The sequence below is a fragment of the Gymnoscopelus braueri genome (genome assembly GCF_963280865.1).
Source record: "Gymnoscopelus braueri genome assembly, chromosome: 4".
Classification (NCBI taxonomy): Eukaryota; Metazoa; Chordata; class Actinopteri; order Myctophiformes; family Myctophidae; genus Gymnoscopelus; species Gymnoscopelus braueri.
Genome location: NC_137605.1, coordinates 26169137 through 26188945, shown reverse-complemented (window position 1 = coordinate 26188945; position 19809 = coordinate 26169137). Strand labels below are relative to the sequence as shown.

At 41.7% G+C, this 19809-nt stretch overlaps 1 protein-coding gene across 2 annotated transcripts in view; it reads left to right on the top strand.

Annotated features, from left to right (window-relative positions):
* Positions 1 to 18338, top strand: part of LOC308084356 (mannosyl-oligosaccharide 1,2-alpha-mannosidase IA) — a 223778-nt gene extending 205440 nt beyond the window's left edge. For both annotated transcript variants that reach the window (XM_080426971.1, XM_080426972.1), the window contains exons 8-12: positions 1219 to 1334; positions 6866 to 7085; positions 12703 to 12875; positions 14404 to 14519; positions 16339 to 18338. In XM_080426971.1, the coding sequence (XP_080283097.1) occupies positions 1219 to 1334; positions 6866 to 7085; positions 12703 to 12875; positions 14404 to 14519; positions 16339 to 16471 (758 nt within the window). In that variant the 3' untranslated portion in view covers positions 16472 to 18338. The remainder of the gene's footprint in view (positions 1 to 1218; positions 1335 to 6865; positions 7086 to 12702; positions 12876 to 14403; positions 14520 to 16338) is intronic.
* The last annotated feature ends 1471 nt before the right edge of the window (positions 18339 to 19809 follow it).

Here is a 19809-nt window from a genome sequence, read left to right as displayed (position 1 = left end):
TGATAACCTTGCAGGGGAGTGTGTCAATGTATGTTCTGCATGGTTATGAATGCGTGCGTGTGGGTGGATGGCGATCCATGCACACCTGACACCCCCACTCCAATATCACATTCAGCCTGTTGAAGTGGAATTCAGTCTAACACAGAGCAGGAGGGGAAAATCAACGCCCACCTGCCTTGTTTTCGATTCCCAGCGACGGGTTTTGAGTGTGTTATGTAATAATGGATTTTTGCACAAACTTTCTAACTGTTTTCAGACTGCCACCTCTGTATTGAAAGAGCGTGGGTTTGCAAAGCACATGAACAGAACAGGTTATCCAGTAGAGTGTCAAGACAATGAAGACTGCAAGAACCAAGGACATGCTGTGGTGTATGCCATGCATATGTTCACATTGAGTGCTCTTACAGTACATGCACAATAATACGCCGATTAAGACAATACTCTGGTTATTGAAATTATCATGTAAACGCTGAGATTTCTCAACGTCAGATTTCTTAATGTGCACATGTCTGAATATATACAGTAGCTGTAAAACAGAAAAACTTCAACAGACCCGGCTTTTGAGTAAAACATGTAAACCCAGGTTATTGTAATCCAGTAACTACTGTAGTACTACTGTATGCTCATTCGACTTATTGCTGTGACCTTATACCCAGTAATCTGTGTATTAGTGTACATGTGAACACAAACTGAGAACATATACCGCTGCTTCATGCATTTATCCTATTATATTTGGGCATTAGTACTGCACAGAATTTAACAACAGACAAGAAATAAAACAACAACAAAAGACATGTTAACATGTACACAGCCCAGTAGTGACTGGCATTCAATGCTCTCACCATTGAAGGAATTTGTTTTCTGCTAACCATCTTGATGATGGACCAGTGTGCAGCACTAGTTAATTAAGCATGCAGCAAAAAGTGTATTTCTATAATGGCTGCATACGGTATGGACATTTTATTTTCTGTATTTTTGTATTAAAGCATTGTGAAGTACGTGTGAACGCGAAGTGCTACCAAATGTAGTATGACGTACCAAAAACATGGCCACCCTCACCCGTTAAAACTAAAGTCCATGTTTACATAGCCTGATGCAATTCCAACAATCTAGAGACAATGTCTCATCAGCCACTATGACGGCAAGACTGTAGAATAATAGGTTTCGTGAAAGAGTTCGGTTTAACCACTACCCACACCGCTCCCTTTCCCTTCCTAGATCACGTTTCCATCGGAGGCCTGGGGGACAGCTTCTACGAGTATCTGATCAAATCCTATCTGATGTCAGACAAGACGGACGAGGAAGCTAAAAAGATGTACTACAGTGCGCTGGAGGTAGGCAAACTGTAATCTTATATTGTACACAGAGACAGGCTGCTCTTAGTGTCGGGGGAAGGAGAGAACTAGTGGATGGAGTTCAGTGGAAATTAGCCATGGAATATAGCATGTAAACATATACTATTTGGTAGACGCTGTCATCCGACGCGCATCACAGAACCATGGGTTCATTTTTATTGGCACAACTGGCCCCAGTGTGAGCAGATAGATGGAAGAAGACATTATCAGGCCAGAGGAGGTTCCTGGGAGTCTGAACCATTATTAGCTTTGTGACTAGACGGGGAAATGTGATATCCATATGCAATCACATCAGGTAAGACACGTGCACATTTAAAGCATGTGTATTTGAGTGCACACGTTCAAAGGGGCCATTACAACCACTTTGAACCCCGCCCTGACACACACACACACACACACACACACACACACACACACACACACACACACACACACACACACACACACACACACACACACACACACACACACACACACACACATTGCAATCCATAATAACTATGCTGATATTTCCTTTGTCCTCATTGGGTCAAGCGGGAGGCAAAACTACTAATTACAGTCATTCACAAAACCCCTGTAACCTGGTGTTTAAATGATAATGGCTATGGACGTCTTCTAGTACGGGTTTTACCGGAGATATGAGGCAACGTGAAGCAACCTGATCAGTCACCAAGTTGGTGTGTCATTGCCTTTAGACATACTACATGTACTGTATGTACAGGGATCCCAGGTGTAGGCACAGGACACATTAATTAACTTTGATATTCAAATCAAGTCAGATTACTAATTAGAACTGTGTTGGATGGACATTTTCCAATTATTCTACACCATGATTATAGCAGATAACAGCTAACAAGGATGAAACTCATTGGTTTCAGCCCTCAAGGAATGTTTGAATGGAACATCATCATGTTCATTAGCGTTCATTCTGTAGTTAATTGGTATAATTGCCCGTCTGCTCCTCATGTGATGTTTATTTTAATGTTTTTATTATTTTTGTTTTTATCATATTTGTTTCAGGGACAATCTTATCTCTAAAAAACACTGATTATAGTGAGTATGTAGGAATGAGCGAGATAGGGTACCCATCGCTTGGTGATAGGCATTATCTCAGAGTTGAGTAGCCTATTTTTTTTTGTACCACTGTGCCAATCCACAGGAGCAGTTTGTTAATAAACAGCAGTATGAAATCCCATGTTTAGTAGTTCTTCCTCTATTTCTCGTTTGTGCCCAGTTGCATGAAACCACTTGCTCTTAAATTTGCATCTAAGTATGCCTTAAAAAGGTGCAGTGATTTCCTGAGGATGTTTGAAGGGGAAACCCTTTGATCTCTAATGTTTGCCATTAACCCATTTTGGGCGGGAACCCCTTTTTGTAACTATACCTTTCAGGACGGGAACCCCTTTTGGGGTTCCTGTTGCTTTGTACAGTATATAGCAACATAATTGTTTTTACATTTTTGAATAAATATTTGAAGTTTTTCAGAAAACTTAGGTCAGGATTTAGAGGGCGTTTTTAGAATCGGCCTCAGGTCTAAATGGGTTAAATACTTGCTTCTGTTTTCCCCTATGCGTTGCTAGACGACCGGTCTTAAAGGCCCACTGAAAATCTTCTTTTTTTTTTTGTTAACTTGTTGAGTCCAGGTTTGACACAGGGCATGCAACTTGGACAGGTTGTCACATGCCGAATGTCAATCAGAGCCTCATTAATACAACATTTAAATGCATTTGTCAATGAGGAAGTATGCAGGGCCGTTGAGTGATACAAAACCTCTGTTCAAAGGGTGATCAAATGTATAAATTTACCATACTGTAGATACTGGAATACCAAATGAGGGCAAACATACAGTAGAGCAATATAAAGGTGCTATAAATCTCCTTTAGGGAGGTTTTTGGAGGTAGAATAACACTTGATCAAGTATGTACATTTATTGAACAGGGATGGTTTTTCTGTGGATTTAAACCACACTAGGGGATATGGGGATAGGGACTTAAAAAGTGAAATAATTGGTGGAAGATAAGACAATGGCTGAATTTATGGTGATTGAAGAATAGGAGGATATACCAAGACACATTCTTCAAAATCTCTACAGAACTTGAACAGGACCTTGAACGCCAAACTAGTTTCTTTCCTTTTCTTTTTGTATTCTCTTTGTTCAGAAGCTATAACTAACACTGACAATAATGCTATCACTTTTTAAAAGATGATGACGTGAGTGAAGCGTAACTTTTTGCCCCAGCCAATTAAATGTAACCATGGTAACTGAAGTGCACATTTGCCTATTATAACAGTAACTACTGTACCATGAAAGCCTTAGTCTAAACGTGTAGGTAAGGAGACAACATAAAGGCTTTATGCAACGCTCCTAAATGTAGTTCTTAGCTAAGGGAAATATTTTCCTTTAGGGACAACCTTAGTAGTTCACCCAAAGAATGACTTATTTTCTATCAATTACACACCTCATGAAGCCTTGAATTCATGGAGATTTTTTAGTTTGTGTCGCATTCTTAAGCCAATTATAAAAAAAATACGTTTTTTTTAATCTACTGGAGACTCCGCCGGTCATCAAATTATTGGCGTAATGCGACAAAAACAAAAAAATCTCCATGAATTCAAGGCTTCATTGGGTGAGTAATTGATAGAAAATAAGTAATCTTTTGGGTGAACTACTCCTTTAAGTTTGAAACTTAAGGTAGTTTATGCACCTAGGGACCGGGTGGTCTTGAAAGTGACCTTTACAAAGTTGTAGTGAAAGACTTGTGAAAGTCTGAAGAGGCGCGCAACACGTTTCACTTCTGAACATCAGCATTTTTTGAGCCATTGATGCTGTCAATCGTAACTCTCTCTTCAAATGCTAAATAAGGTGCTAGCCAAACACAATAAGGATGAGAGACAGAGCGGAGAATGTTGAGTCATTGGGAATCGATCCGGAGAGATGTCCTTCTCTGTTCTCTCCTCTAAAGGAAAAAGAGGGTAAACAGTGGGTGAGCACAAAGCAAAAGTCTGGCAGGAGACATTGCTCCAAGGAGATAAAAATGCACAATACATCAATATGCACATTTAAGACAAAATGGGGGGGAAAAAACTCCTTCCACGATTCTTCTTTGCAGTCAGTTATTTTCAAAGGGTTTGAACTGGACCTCCCTTTCCCGGGATATAGGCATCTTAATGATGCCTGACTTCAATTGAGCTCAGCTATACATTAATTATTTCATACATAGATCCAGACATTCAAAGCAAAAGAGGTATGTTAGGCTTATCTCCCATGTGCATAGACGTACAGTATGAACAAACAGTTCATACACTTCATACACTAGGTTCAGATAGATCATAATACTGTAAAGACACCCTCAGGAGCACACAGTGAAAATTGTGGTCCCGTTCTTTTTCAATTGCACACTTTTATTCTCAGTTCTGTCTATGTGTATGCATGCTGTAAATATAAATGAGTACCCGTGCGTATCCAACCGAGGGCAGGGATACTGTATCAGACAGAGGAATGCAAGGAATGCTTTGCCCAAGGTCGGATAGCCTAATACAATTGCTGCATTTGTTTATCACATACACATACAGTACACTTTATTTATTCACAGAGACAACAAGAAAATAGCTTTTAATTAACACTTTGAGTTTACCCTCTAAAGTCCTGTGGGAATTTTGGAGTATTTTCAGTGCTCCACCACCTCGTCTTCACTGCCTTGTGAAAAAGGCAACAGATATGACGTGGATGATAACTTCTTTCAGCAGCCAAACCTATTTAACCCATTAAGGCCTGAGGTTCCGATTCTACAAAATATCTTCTAAATCCACAGTTTTCTGAAAAACGTATGTTGCTGGATCAGTGGTTCTCAAACTTTTTCATGTCAAGGACCTCCAAAATTGTATTTGGCCGCCGACCGACCCCCATCTGAAAATATTTTGTTCCAGGTACCCGCAGAAGCAAAGATTTGCACACATTTTCAAAAATATCAGGTCTTCCAGCGTGTATATCTGCTATTTTTGAATAGCCCAAGTATAAAATAATGGTTTAAGTGGTTACACAGATGCATTCCCGGTTTTAATGGGTTAATAAACCATTTAAATCCTATGTACTTTATTGACTGGTGGCCCACTGGTATCTATACTTGGCCATCTCTTTTTTCCCTCCATGAAAAAAAACCTTTTGGCGAAAATCGCCGATCTACAAAATCTTCCGCCTATTTTTGCTGGATAAATTCCAGTGTCTCCCCAAACATGAATTCTACTAAACTACTAAGCAACCGTGTTTCCTTTAATCTAATCTTTCTGTCCTCCGTAGCCAAAGCTCTAGGTTGAGCATTGCTGTGTCCATTCTGCCCGCTTTGCCACTTTGGCTGTGCTGATTGGTTATACTTCCTTTAACCTCACGGGGAGATGTGACTTTAGCTTCCATTGATTGGTCAGCTAACATGTAATGCCTTGGGGTAATACAGCAGCAGACCAATTACTTATTAGCCTCTTGGTCCTTTTATCACTCCTCTTACCCAAGTTAAATAAAGGCTGGGAATGTGATTTAAAAAAAGAATAGTACATCGGCAATTATAAGTAGTATGTATTGGTATAAATTATTATGTCATTAGTTCAAAAAGAGAATTTTCATTGGGATCTACTGTGGTGACAGTCCAACAAGAAAACCCATGCAAAACTAACCAGTAGGAGGACATTTCCAGTCTAAAGTATCAGTGGAAGTTGTGATAAACCTAGCCGTATACAGGATAAGATGAGTAAGTTAAGATAAACCTTTATTGATCGCATGCAGGGGCGAAATTTAGGTGTCATAAAATAAACAAATCAGGTATTGTCAGGTATGTGACTCTGTGTCGTTTATTGATGATATTGAGTTACATTCGATAACGTCTGTATTTGGAGAATGTTTTCTTTGGATACATTAGTACTTACTAATGCTTCATATCCATATGAGTAAAATCGTCCGGCTGATTTGTTTATTTTTGGAACACATTTCTTATATGACGTGATCTAAGATTCCCCTATGGGATTTCCAATGTAAAAAGCGGGATAGCGCCCTCACACAATATACTGTATATGCATTGGGTCTCTGAATTAATGGCTTATCATAAACAGTCTATCAATAAATATAGTATAAATGTAACAACGGTAAACATATTAGCCACTTTCATCCTGGCGTCCCTAGTTTGGTCGTGTCATTATAATAATATATACATTGTATATAACAATAAATATACAATATATAAATAGCACAATAAGGCTAAAGTGGTTCATGCATAATGAATACTCCGCTTTGTGCCGTGCCTATGCCGCAGCACAGCCATGCCAATAACCAAGATATACTGTAGCGCTCCCTCTTGTGTCTTATTGCTTATCTGGAAAGATATTACATTTACTGTGCAAGCAGATGGCAGGAATCGGCTTCTGGCTCGCACGTCTGGCTACAATTACCAAGAATACATGCATAGCATCAGTATGATATGATATGAATAGCACAGGAACATTGGCTGTCTGTCTCTCTACAGGCGATCGAGGCCAACCTGGTGCAGAAGTCGCCCGGGGGACTGACCTACATGGCTGAGTGGAGGGGTGGCATCTTGGACCACAAGATGGGCCACCTGGCCTGCTTCTCCGGGGGCATGGTTGGCATCGGGGCGGATGACGGAGCGCCAGAGAAGAGGCAGCACTACTTGGACCTGGCCGCCGAGATCACACACACCTGTCACGAGAGCTACACCCGTTCCGGTAAGCATTATTAGAAGAGCCGGTATTTAAAGTGTTATGCATATAAGGGATATTGGATTCTTTACTGTGGAAGGGCCATTTCAGCAGAATCACAATGGAACTGCCAGCGTATTAGTGTCTGATTGATCACACTTAGATATCGGACAATTCACCAGTAATCTTCCTTACAGCTTCTTTAAGGATTCTGTCGCCCAGGAAAGGCAATCGTAATTCATCCCCAACATGATGTTCACATTTTCCACTATTCAGATGGAAATGAAATCGCATTTTCAAATTATTGGCCCCTGTGCTCATCACAAAGGCGATGAAATTTCACGGTTCATTGGCATTCTGCCGCACACTGTCCGTCTTTTTAAGAGAGAATTTGGTGGCATCGAATATGCGAAAATGCAGTCTGGGAGAGCAATATCGTAAATTAAAAGAGCTCTGAGCGTTTTAATTTCACCCTGAATAAAGTAGAGAGCGGTTCCTAGTGTCTGAACCTCAAAAGGCGAACGATGAGTCTAACGGGGAGCAACGGAACCCAATGTGTCTCTGGTGAGGAATTAAAGTTCTCCTCAATTATTCGCTAACATCTCACAGCTGCAGGCAGGCAGGCAGGCAGCAGCAGGCATGGGAGTGCTTGTGCCAGTCCATTTGAAATCGATAATCATGCCCTTGTTGTGATTCAAATCAAAGAAGAGGGAGATGCAGGAGCAGGGGTGGTGGGAGAGGAAGAGAGGAGAGAGGGAAAGACACGGGGGAAGGGGAAAAGGGAGAGCACAAAAGGAGAGCGGGTGGATAAACAGATTGGCAGAGACTTGGTGAGACTGTGGGCAAATGAGTTACGGCACCAACCTGGGAGCTGGAGGCAGATCAAAGAGCTTTGATAAGGGTCTACTTGTTTTCTCAGGATGTGCCCAGGAGATTGACCAAACAGATGAGAAGTTTAGACTGAGAGAGAGAGAGAGAGAGAGAGAGAGAGAGAGAGAGAGAGCGAGGGAGAGAAGCCAGAGAAAAGGAAAGTATAATTAAAAGAAGTCACGATTTTTGGCAAGGGACCTTTGATTGCTTCCTCCTCTCTCTGACATCTGTCCATGGCCCCAACACCTAGGACGAGAGTAATCTTCACATCTAATTAGAAACAAGTTTGTTTTTTTCTTCTTCCTCTCTCCAACATTTTGTTGCTGTCGCGCAGAAACCTTGTGTCTCCATATTTCAACTTTTCATGTTTTTTCATAAATGAATGGCCTACTTCATCATACTATATAGTGTCACACACAAGTAGCAAAAATAGCCGATCTACAAGCTCACAGCACGTTGCGATGCGACGTGTTGTGAGCTTGTAAATCTGCTATTTGTTGCTATTTTTTAAAACAAAAATAATGTATAAATAGGCCTATTGAACCAATGAAAAACATTAACAAGAGCTTGTCACTAAATAATAACTACAGTACATTGGATCCACTGGAACACGGGTTCCTTTTCCCATTTCCTGAAAATTAACGATTTTGGTCATACAACGTTTCCGGCCGACAGTGGCGATTTGCATTTGCGCTCTACCTCAGCCGTTTGTGCCATCGTCCTCCTTTCACCAAATAAGCCAAAGTGACTCATCACATAACAGGTTCCTTGATAGAATACTTTTTTGATCTTGCAGCGCCGGTTAAAGTCTTCTCTCTCTCTCTCTCTCTCTCTCTCTCTCTCTCTCTCTCTCTCTCTCTCTCTCTCTCTCTCTCTCTCTCTCTCTCTCTCTCTCTCTCTCATAGCCGTCGGCCAGGTTTCTCTCCGCTCATTAAAAGGGACTGGGTGGTACTTAGCAGGCTGTTGGATTAGCTGCCAGTGGAAGGATGGGGGGAAGAGATTTGCTTCTTGCATGCATTACAGAGTGGAGTGGCTTCTACTTAGCTCTGTCTTTAATACTGACACTATAAAGGCTCAGGCTGTTCAAGTACCCTACTTAAGTACAATTCTGAGGTACCTTTACTTTACATTGAGTATATGTAATGTTTGATACTTAAAATTTCTACTCCACCACAATTAGGGGCCGTGTCCACAGAGAACACCTTTTGAGCCGAGGGGTGCTTTGGATATCAGCCATTGAGGTGCTACTCACTACTCAAACGTCGTGTCATCTGCTTTATTCGAACAAATAGCTTAGCTGAAACAACGGTAAACAAGGGCTTGCCGAAAAACGCAGGGCATCAGGAGTGTTGAAGCGCGATGAAAGCTTACTTGAAAGCTTTATTTACTAGTTACTTCAGATTTAGATTATATACAAAACATACATTAACCAATTAAGACCTGGTTTATACATCGGTCATTTTCATACAGCTGTGCGAAAATAGCCGACAGCTAAATAAGCTCACAATCCATCACATTGTGTTGTGACTCGAGTAACATTTTGAATCCAGGCCGTTTACTTGTAACAGAGTAACCAAAGTATAATACCTACTTATGTGCGTCATACGACGAAGTAGGGCATTAATTTACGAAAAAACATAAACATTTGAAATATGGAGATTCAAGGTTTTCACCCGACAGCGACGATATCTTCCTACTAACCTACAGACCTACAGGTACCTACTGTATACACACCTGTTTGACTTATCCCTCACTTCCTTTGTAATTATACAAAGACATGTCTACCATATATAGCCTACTCTATATGGATACACATACACATATTTTTCAAATAGACACACTCACTCACTCGACACACACGCACACACACACGCACGCACGCACGCACGCACGCACACACGCACGCACGCACGCACGCACGCACGCACGCACGCACGCACATTTAACATCTTTATTTGCGTTCACATTTTAACAAGAAATTCTTGAACACAAACGGTAGTAGATGCACAAATTTGGCAAAGCTCAGCAACAAGTATTTCAGGATACAGATCACGGGTACAGGAAGCATCGCCTCCTCCATATATGGCGACTGCCAATTATCACAGACACTGAGCAGAATTTTGCCAATGCCTTATAGCTCTTGACTTAGGCATTCCTGCAATCTGCAGGCCTCTCACAACTGATTTGTGGACATTACCGAGGCTTCCAAATATGAACACAAGCAGTTTGCATTTGTAACCAAGCTGTATAATTGCATCCTTAAGACGTTGGTACTTAAGCACCTTGGTAAGGAATGCCTCTTCCAGGCTGTGGTCAAATGTACATGCCACTTCCAAAATGGTCACTTCTCTACTGTCCTCATCAACAATAACAACATCTGGTGTATTAGCTGTGACATCTGAAAAGGCATCATTTTCATTATTGCACATGAACATGGCAGTTGAAACACAAGAGTGCTTATACGTTTTGGCAGATGAAGAAACGTATGAACTTATGTCCTTGACTAATAAGTCAACAATTCTGTCGTGCCTAGCAATGTACATTCCCTTATATACATAGCAGCCATTCAGAATATGTGACAGTGTTTCAGTAACTGGAGTGTGGTCGTGGTGCACACACACACACGCACGCACGCACGCACGCACGCACGCACGCACGCACGCACGCACGCACGCACGCACACACGCACGCACACACACACACACACACACACACACACACACACACACACACACACACACACAAATGAGTGCATGCACACAATAGATTTATAGGTTTACATCTTTTACTCACTTGCTCTCATTCTCAAACACACACACACACACACACACACACACACACACACACACACACACACACACACACACACACAATATATGTCTACCATATATACTGTATATGGTATACACAAACATATATTTCAAATAGACACACTCACTCGACACACACTCACTCACTCACTCGACACACACACTCCCTCACTACACACACACACACACACACACACACACACACACACACACACACACACACACACACACACACACACACACACACACACACACACACACACACACACACACACACACACACACACAGAGTAATGAGACCATCTAGCCTGGGGCCCTGCTGTCTGTGACAGCTTTTTTATTTCAAGATGATTCTCCTTCCGCAGCCGGATGTGGCCACTCACAGTCCAATCTCCCCTTTGCGACCACGAGGACCCCCACTCCCTCCCATGGTGCAATTTCCTAAAAGGCCGGCTTGCCCTGACATCACGTACGCTAAACCAGAGAAAAGGGCCCGGCAGGCACGGCGGGCCGCAATACATTTCCAGCATCATGTAACATGTCGTAATTACAACTCCCAATCATCTAAGCTAGTTTTGAAATGTGTGATGCTGCTGCAGTAATGCAATGCCACTGCACTGACCCCAAGTGTAAAAAAAAAATTGGCCCTTTGAAAAAGATTCTAGTTGCATCGTGGAGTGAATATCTCATTGCTGTCGGGTGGAAACCCTTTAATTTCCAAAACATTCCTTTAATATTATTTTAAAAACATTTTTAAATAGTGAACATATCTACAAGCTCACAACTTGATCTACAAGTTGTGAGCTTGTAGATCTGCTATTATCACTACTTTTGTGCGACACTCTTGTATGATGAAGTAGGACATCAATTAGAAACATAAAAAGTTGGTTTCTGCCCGACAGCAACGATCTGTGGCTTTCTACAGTCGTGCGTTAACCGCATGAACCCTATAGCGTCCCTGCAGTATTCTGAGCATGCAATAATAGCTGAACATTTGGCCAAAATGGCACATGCACATTACATTACAGTCATTTAGCAGACGCTTTTATCCAAAGCGACTTACAATAAGTGCATTCAACATAGGTAGGGAACGAAACTACTAATCACCAGAAGTCTAAAGTGCATTTTCTGCAAAAACAAGCAACCAAGAGTATACCTAGCGCTAAGGTAAAAGTGCAATATATCAGCTACCTATTTCCTTAAACAGATGAGACAAAATAGCAAAATCAAATGAGCAGGAGCTAAAACAAATAAGTGTATCGACTAAACAAGATCCAATAAAACAATACAACAATAAAACAAGCGTTCGTACAACTAGTTAACAAGTAGGCCAGGCAGAGAGGAAGGGTAGTGTTTCCTGAAGAGGTGGGTTTTCAGCCTGCGGCGAAAGATGGGCAGTGACTCTGCTGTCCTGACGTCAGTGGGGAGTTCATTCCACCACTGTGGGGCCAGAACAGAAAAAAGTCGTGACCGTGTGGATCGGCAAGAAGGACCCATGAGTGACGATCGAGGCAATCAGTCGCCCCTGCACAAGCTCAGATGTGAGCTTGTACATCGGTTATTTTCGCAATTTGACGTACAACTATAGGAGTTTAAGTGATTAAGGGAAGTGGATAACGGAAGAGGTTGTGGAAGACAAGGGGAGGGAGAAACGTAAAGATAAGACAGAGCTCCATAGGACATTGAGAGCAAGGCTAATCTTAATTATGTAAATTATGTCTTGGGTCCTGATTGAAATGCCTCTGTGTCTTGGCGATGTTACACACAGGTGGTAATTCTGCTCGCTTTAAAGGAATGTGTTGGTTTACATTAGCGGAACACACTGGATCTGGTGCATAAAGATTACATGCCTCTTTTGCCTGAAATAGAAAGCGTCCTCGTTACCTCTGATGATTTTGGCAGGGTTTCCATCATGTGCTTGTTTTAAGCTTCTTTTGGGCTTCTGCATTACTTTTCCCTCTCAGCTACAAAACTTGGACCCGAGGCGTTCCGATTCGACAGTGGAGCCGAAGCCACTGCGATCAGACTGAGTGACAGGTACTACATCCTGCGGCCGGAGGTCATCGAGAGCTACATGTACATGTGGCGTCTGACCCACGACCCCAAGTATCGGGAGTGGGGCTGGGAGGCTGTGGAGGTGAGATACAGCCGTCGTGTTGATATTAACTTAGAGAAATGCAGTCATAAGACGTATTCACATGCTGTTACAAAAAAGCATGCTTAATGTTGTTTTTACACCCTGTTTAATTCATGTCCATGTCCCCCTACTTTATCAGGCCAATGTAACATCCTCAATTACCCCTACACTAGTTTCCTTGATTTTGCATGGAACAATGCAAAATCAAGGAAACTAAATCTTGAGATTCCACCCAAAGCGAGGTGAAGGTTGTGCAGAGGGCAGTGATATTAATCGACAATAGCCATCACATTAGCCCTGTTAAATGGCGGAGGGCTGGCATGATAGATTTAGCATTAATTTAGTGTGCACACAAGTGGAGAGATCAAGTTGACAAGTTTGACGGCCCTTTAATTATTGGGCACAAAGGTCGAAGGCACAGCACACGCCTCTCTTCATGCACATCCCGCACTAACACGTCAGGGTCTTTGTTAATTAGCACACATAAACCAGGCCTTTGTAACAGGGGTAATAATTTGCTAATCCGCCCGCTTGGCTAGTTCAGCCTCTCCACATTAGCCCTTGTCAGAATTAGCATCGCCATGGCATCTATTATTGAGTCAACTGAGAGGATTGACCATATCCAATTATGAATTTCAACCTCTGTTTCAAGATCATGCCTTGACACAGGGGTGGGTAATGGCCTTTCCCTCTTTAGGAAAATAATAATAATAATACCCAGTTTCTTCTCACTTGTACCGTATGCACCAATGCTACTTTTAATGTGTATAGTAAGTAATCAACTATGACACAAGAGATGGCTACAGTTCAGTTCCACTTAGGCTTGTCCCCGACTAAGGATTTGTTTAGTCGAATCTAATTGGCGACTAATTGCCAATAGTCGACTGGCAGTCGACTAATATATATATATATATATATATATATATATATATATATATTATTTTTTTTAGGCCCAAAATACAAGTCTACACAGTTTGTTTTGTGTCTCCAGCAGAGTTTCTAGTGTCTCTATCTCTCTCTGGAAGAGGTTGCACATGAACTCTGCAGCCGCACTGAGGCGCTCCAACACAAACAATTCTAATACAAAGACGAGGAATAAGAAGAATAAAGTGGAAGTTACGTGTGGTTGCAGGTGTAGACTTGGCCAAAAAGTCTTTTTTTTTCCGACTAGATTCGACTAAGAGACATGCAGTCGACTCGGAACCCCCGCGACTAACCAGTCGACTAGTAGACTTAGTTGAGGTCAGGCCTAGTTCCACTAAAGGTCCAATTTGTGCTCATTTGTGAATTATTATGTTATGACAAAAATGTGTTTTTATTGGAATGAATGAGTGGGGGCAAAAATTAATGAAACAAAATGAATAATGATAAATCAATAAGTCATTGATGCTTCATAGAAAGTTTTCATAGTCAACAAGCCAGCAAGTGCAGGATTAACACCATTTCCTGGCGCTAATTTTGGCCACAAAGACTATGAGTGGGAATACAATGGCAATCTTTTCTCCTTTTCCTCCCTGTCTGTTCGTAGGCCCTGGAGCAGCATTGTCGAGTGGAGTCAGGCTTCTCTGGCATACGTGATGTCTATGCCACAATGGTGGGTCATGATAACATGCAGCAGAGCTTCTTCCTCTCAGAGACTCTCAAGTAAGTACTATTTCCTGTTCTCAGAATCAGAATGAGCTGCAACTACACCTACAGACACCCATCATACCTCCCGCTAAGAACAGGGCATATACTGTATAACATTCTGCAAATGGCTATGCGAGAGACCTCTTCATCATGAATAGAATGCTAGATAGGATACGTATAAGGTGGAATACGGCACACAGCGGGAATCCATCTCCATTCTGTGCTTGGGTAAGTTCACTGAGCACAGTCACATCAGAATGGATGCTAAGAAATCACTCAAGCATATCCTCTGATCGCTGTGGTGTCGAAGAGCAATTTTGGGTGATTCAACTTGCACTTTGAAAGAGATTGTATCCTCATTTCTTCTGTCAACGAAAGCTGGAGATGGCAAAATGTCCCCGCTTATATTCTGTTGAAAGCTGTGGTCTTCCTTCATGATGTGTTTTGAACCATGTTGTGCAAGACCTGAATATTTCTTGTTTCTCTTTTATAACAAAAGATCACTTTGATAGAAAAGAAATATAACTAGAAAAGAAATGTAACTAAAAAAGTGAAGTCTGAGGAGTGCAGATCATCGCCAGGTCAGGTTGCCTACCCAGGGCTCAGAGGGGTACAGCCACCAGGACATGAGATAAATCTCACCGATTCATCTTGATCACATGACTCCAGAGAGCATGTGTAGTACCTATTAGTGTAAATGTTCTATAGGAGTAGTAGCAAAAAGTGTGGGAAAAAAACACAAAAAATTAGAAAAAGTGCTCCTCGGAGGTAGGTTATTGTGGCCTCCTGGTGTCGCTATAATAAGCTAATGTGAAAAGGGGCGTCATTTCTTCTTAGGCCTTGCACGGCAATCGGACACTGCATTCATAGACTGAAAGAACGAGCCCAATCGATGGTCTTGAAGGGCGGATCCAAACCCAGCCGCCCGGATTCGTGCGGTGCTTCCTATTGCTTCACCAATCTATGTCCCCGCCTCCCCTCCCCTCCCCCCCTTCCCCCCCCCCCCCGGCCTGTGCACGGAGCACGCTGACGTCACCAAATTTAGAGCGACGGCCTTCTCCATGGAAAAGTTTCTTCCTTGGCCTCTAGGGAGAGTGCGTGCAAAGTTTCACACAGATGGGTACAGTTATAGGTAAACACGCGAATCGGCCTGTTATAGCGCCACCATGAGGCTGATTTGAACATTTTCAAGTGGCATTTCTTCCTCGGCCTAGTGGGAATGTGTGTGCACAATTTCACGGAAATCGCATACTGCGTTGATGATTTGAGGTATTTTGTTCAAAACAAACCAATCCTGCAAACTTTGGAAGGCAATCTTAGCCAATCAGGATGGAAAATGGAAAATCGGACAGATCCGTGTTGATCACATGACTATAGAGATACTGTGTACCGATTTGCGTGTAGGAGTAATATCATAAAATGTGTTTTGCACAAATTGGCCTCCTGGTGGCGCTATGACAAGCCCAAGGGAACAATTTGGGGCAGAGGTTCTGAATTGGCATCCAGGGAGTGTGTGTGCACAGTTTCGCACCGAGCGGGCCAACGGTGCCGGAGATTAGCTGTTCACAGACAGATGGACACACGGACGGACGGACGGACGGACGGACGGACACACGGACGGACGGACGGACGGACAGGGTGCAAAACATACTCTCTCGCCATGCCTTTCGGCCTGGCGGAGACAACAAACAAACCTGTGGGTCCCTCAGCCCACTACATTGAAAATCTGACCACATCAGTGCACTTTGATTGCAATGTGATGGTCAATGTACTGTAACTGAAACAATTGAAGTACCCGCCTAGTAATTCAGTTTTTCTGTGACTGCTGTTTCAGGTATTTGTACCTGCTGTTCTCTGATGATGACCTCCTGCCAATGGAGGACTGGGTGTTCAACACAGAAGCCCATCCACTTCCCGTCGTCCGCAGGAATTGCCTACAGGCCGGAGGACCCCCGGACAGCCTCTGATTAAGACTGAACACATCACCCATCCAAGACTCATAACAGTTGCAGATACAGTTACACGCACACAATGCACGCGCTCGCGCACGCACACACACACACACACACACACACACACACACACACACACACACACACACACACACACACACACACGAGCAGACACACACACACACACACACACACACACACACACACACACACACACACACACACACACACACACACACACACACACACACACACACACACACACACACACACACACACACACACACTCACACACAATGCAGGTTCAGAGTCCTCTTAAGGGGCTGTTCGTGGACTCTCGATTCCTTTCCAGTAAAGGATGTTGTCGTTATACGCTGTGATTGTATATCCTTGCGCCAGGACTACTTCCTGCTGGCACTTTTTTGTGGACAATCAAGACCAACATGACTTTTATGAAAAGAGCACCTTTTTTTCTTTCCTCCTTTCCTCTGTGAGGAAACCAGAATAACTTACAGACCCAAATGTATGGGAAGAGGGTTGAACTATGGGCCATAATGTGTGTGTGTGTGTGAGAGAGAGACAGAGAGGTAGAGAACCACTTGAGTTTTGCTTTTTGATTCCGTTGATTCACTCCCCTTAAGTGATTCATGATTTCCTATGATCCTGTCAATGCATTTTTTTCCCTTTCTGTGCACTCTCTTTGACCAAAGTTTTCTTTGCATTACTATTTTGCCCTTTTCCAGTAACAATGTATTTTGGTGAGATTTGAGAGATAGCAAAATGAAAGGCTAACATGAAGGTTTGAATGGTAATTGATATTAATACATGTACAGACAATTGTGAAATGTCATTCTCAGACCCACCTCCAAACTAATGTTGATGTCATGTTTCTTGCTGAAACAAGCTTGAATTAATTTTACGGTTAGGAGGTGGTAAGAAAGGTGACAAAGTTGGACAGTGTGCCCATTATATGAAGGTTGTTTTTAGATTTGTTGTAACTGTATGCTGGTATACTATTTTCAACAAGGAAACCATGTATCTAACCTCCCAGCCTTTTAAACTATAACATACATAATGTGATGTCAGTTCTGTGAGTATAACAAAAACACTAACCAGGACTCAAAAAGATAGCACCATTAGCTACCAATTCCGGTGGATGCACTGGGCATTTATGGGGAGTAATTCATTTGCTAATGACATCAGGGACAGCCAAACAAAAGTAAAATTGGCATACTGTAAGGTTGTACAGTTTAAGTCAAGTGCAAAATAAATGGAATTGCTTCACCAACAGTATAAAATATTAAAACAAATTGAATTGTTTCACCAACAGTATAAAACTGTATGGTTTTGATGGGAGTCTCCAAGCAGCAGATGATTATGGCTTGCGGCAGAATTTCTTTTTCTTTTTAGCAACCAGACCCACCTGTGTGTGTATTTCTACATGGCTACCAGTCCTGCCATGATGCTAAAAGCTATTAGTGCAATCTCTTTCTTAAGACCAGACTGGGGAAATGGGAATGGAGTGTTCATGTTTGTCATTATTTTTTATCATCACTGCTGTCCAATGCAGTTGGAGAGAATGTGCTGTACATACAGATGATGTGAGTGACCACGTGTGAGCTCGTCTTTGACTCTCTTTGTTTCTATTCTATTTCTTTTTACTTTACAATTTAGTTGGGGTTTTATTCTGAGTTTTAATTTTATTTGCTTCCCTCAGGTGTTTCTGTAAAAAAACAAAACAAATAGTTTTAATTTTATGTCTAGTTATCGCTGATATTAATTGTTATTACTTCTTACTGTTTGATTTGACTTATCTTTATTGTTGAGTATTTTCAAATACAGATTAAAAAAAACCTGTGCAACTTTGTACATTTAAAACTGAGGTTGTTGTGTTTTTTGTGTCATTGTTTGTTCTTGGCTGAAATTAAAAAGGCTAACACTTGATTTATACATAGTTGCGGTGGGAGCTTGTAGATCCACTATTTTTGGTGTGAGACGTGCAACTACGTATAAAACAGGCATAATTGTAGTAGGAGATTAGAAAGTGATGTTTTTTTTCTGTTGCTAGTTCCAGCAGGTGGCCAGTAAATCCTGCAATGGATTTACGAAATGGATGGGGACGTATCTCACTTGCTGATGACACATGTTCCATTGTTCAGGAAGTTCATTACCAGTTTAATTAATGGGGGACGCCTCAGGGATGGGAAGGTTCCAGCCATCAGGACCAGATGATGAATAATGGGACCCTCGTCATCACATCAGTCTCATGCATGGTGTAAAACTAACAAAGGAATATTTAATATTGTTCTCCCCAAATAATTCAACTGCACCGGCTGTCTTCAAAATCTAATATGGGCAGCATGCTAGCTTGTACCATTTCGATATCAGGCATAACATTGACTCGCCAGGTATAATCGGCAGCATTGACATTTAATTGCATTTTATGCTAGTCATTTTTCAAATGTCACAAATTTGCCACAGACCTCAAGGAGAAGTATCAATGATTTGAATTGTCACATGCTCATAAATGTATGTGCAGTGAAATGTTGGTACAGCAGACTCCTCCAGACTACAAGTTATGTCAAATATACAGTATAATACAAGGTATAATACAGTTAAGGTAATAGAAAAGTTATAATTCAAGAAAGGTACTACTAGTCAAACTTAGTAAAACAGTAAATAATAAAAGGTACAGTAGTTAAACCTCGTGGTCAGTATCATGTCAGTATCATGGTCAGTATGATACTGACCTAGCCTGGTAAACCATCCCGGGCGTGGAAATCACATTTAATTTGATTTCAGTAGAAATCCAATGAAATGTTGTTTCCGCGACCGGGGTGGTTTACCAGGCTAATACTGACCATGATACTGACCATTATACTGACCATGATACTGACCATGATACTGACCATTATACTGACCATGATACTGACATGATACTGACGTGATACTGACCATGATACTGATCATTATACTGACATGATACTGACCATGATACTGACCATTATACTGACATGATACTGACCATGATACTTTAGTTTAGTTTAGTTCAGTCAATTTTGTGGTAACATTACAGTAATAGGTAATACCAAAAAAAAGTTTATCAAGAAAAGATAACCACATTTCTGACCAAAAAGGTATAGGCTGAAGCATTGCTTATTACGCCTACCCTTTTACCAAAAAAGTATAGGTGGAAGCATTGCTTTTTACGCCTACCCTTATAATGACCATGATACTGACCATTTACTGACCATTATACTGACATGAAACTGACCATTATACTGACATGATACTGAATATGATACTGACATGATACTGACCATTATACTGATATGATACTGACCATGATGCTG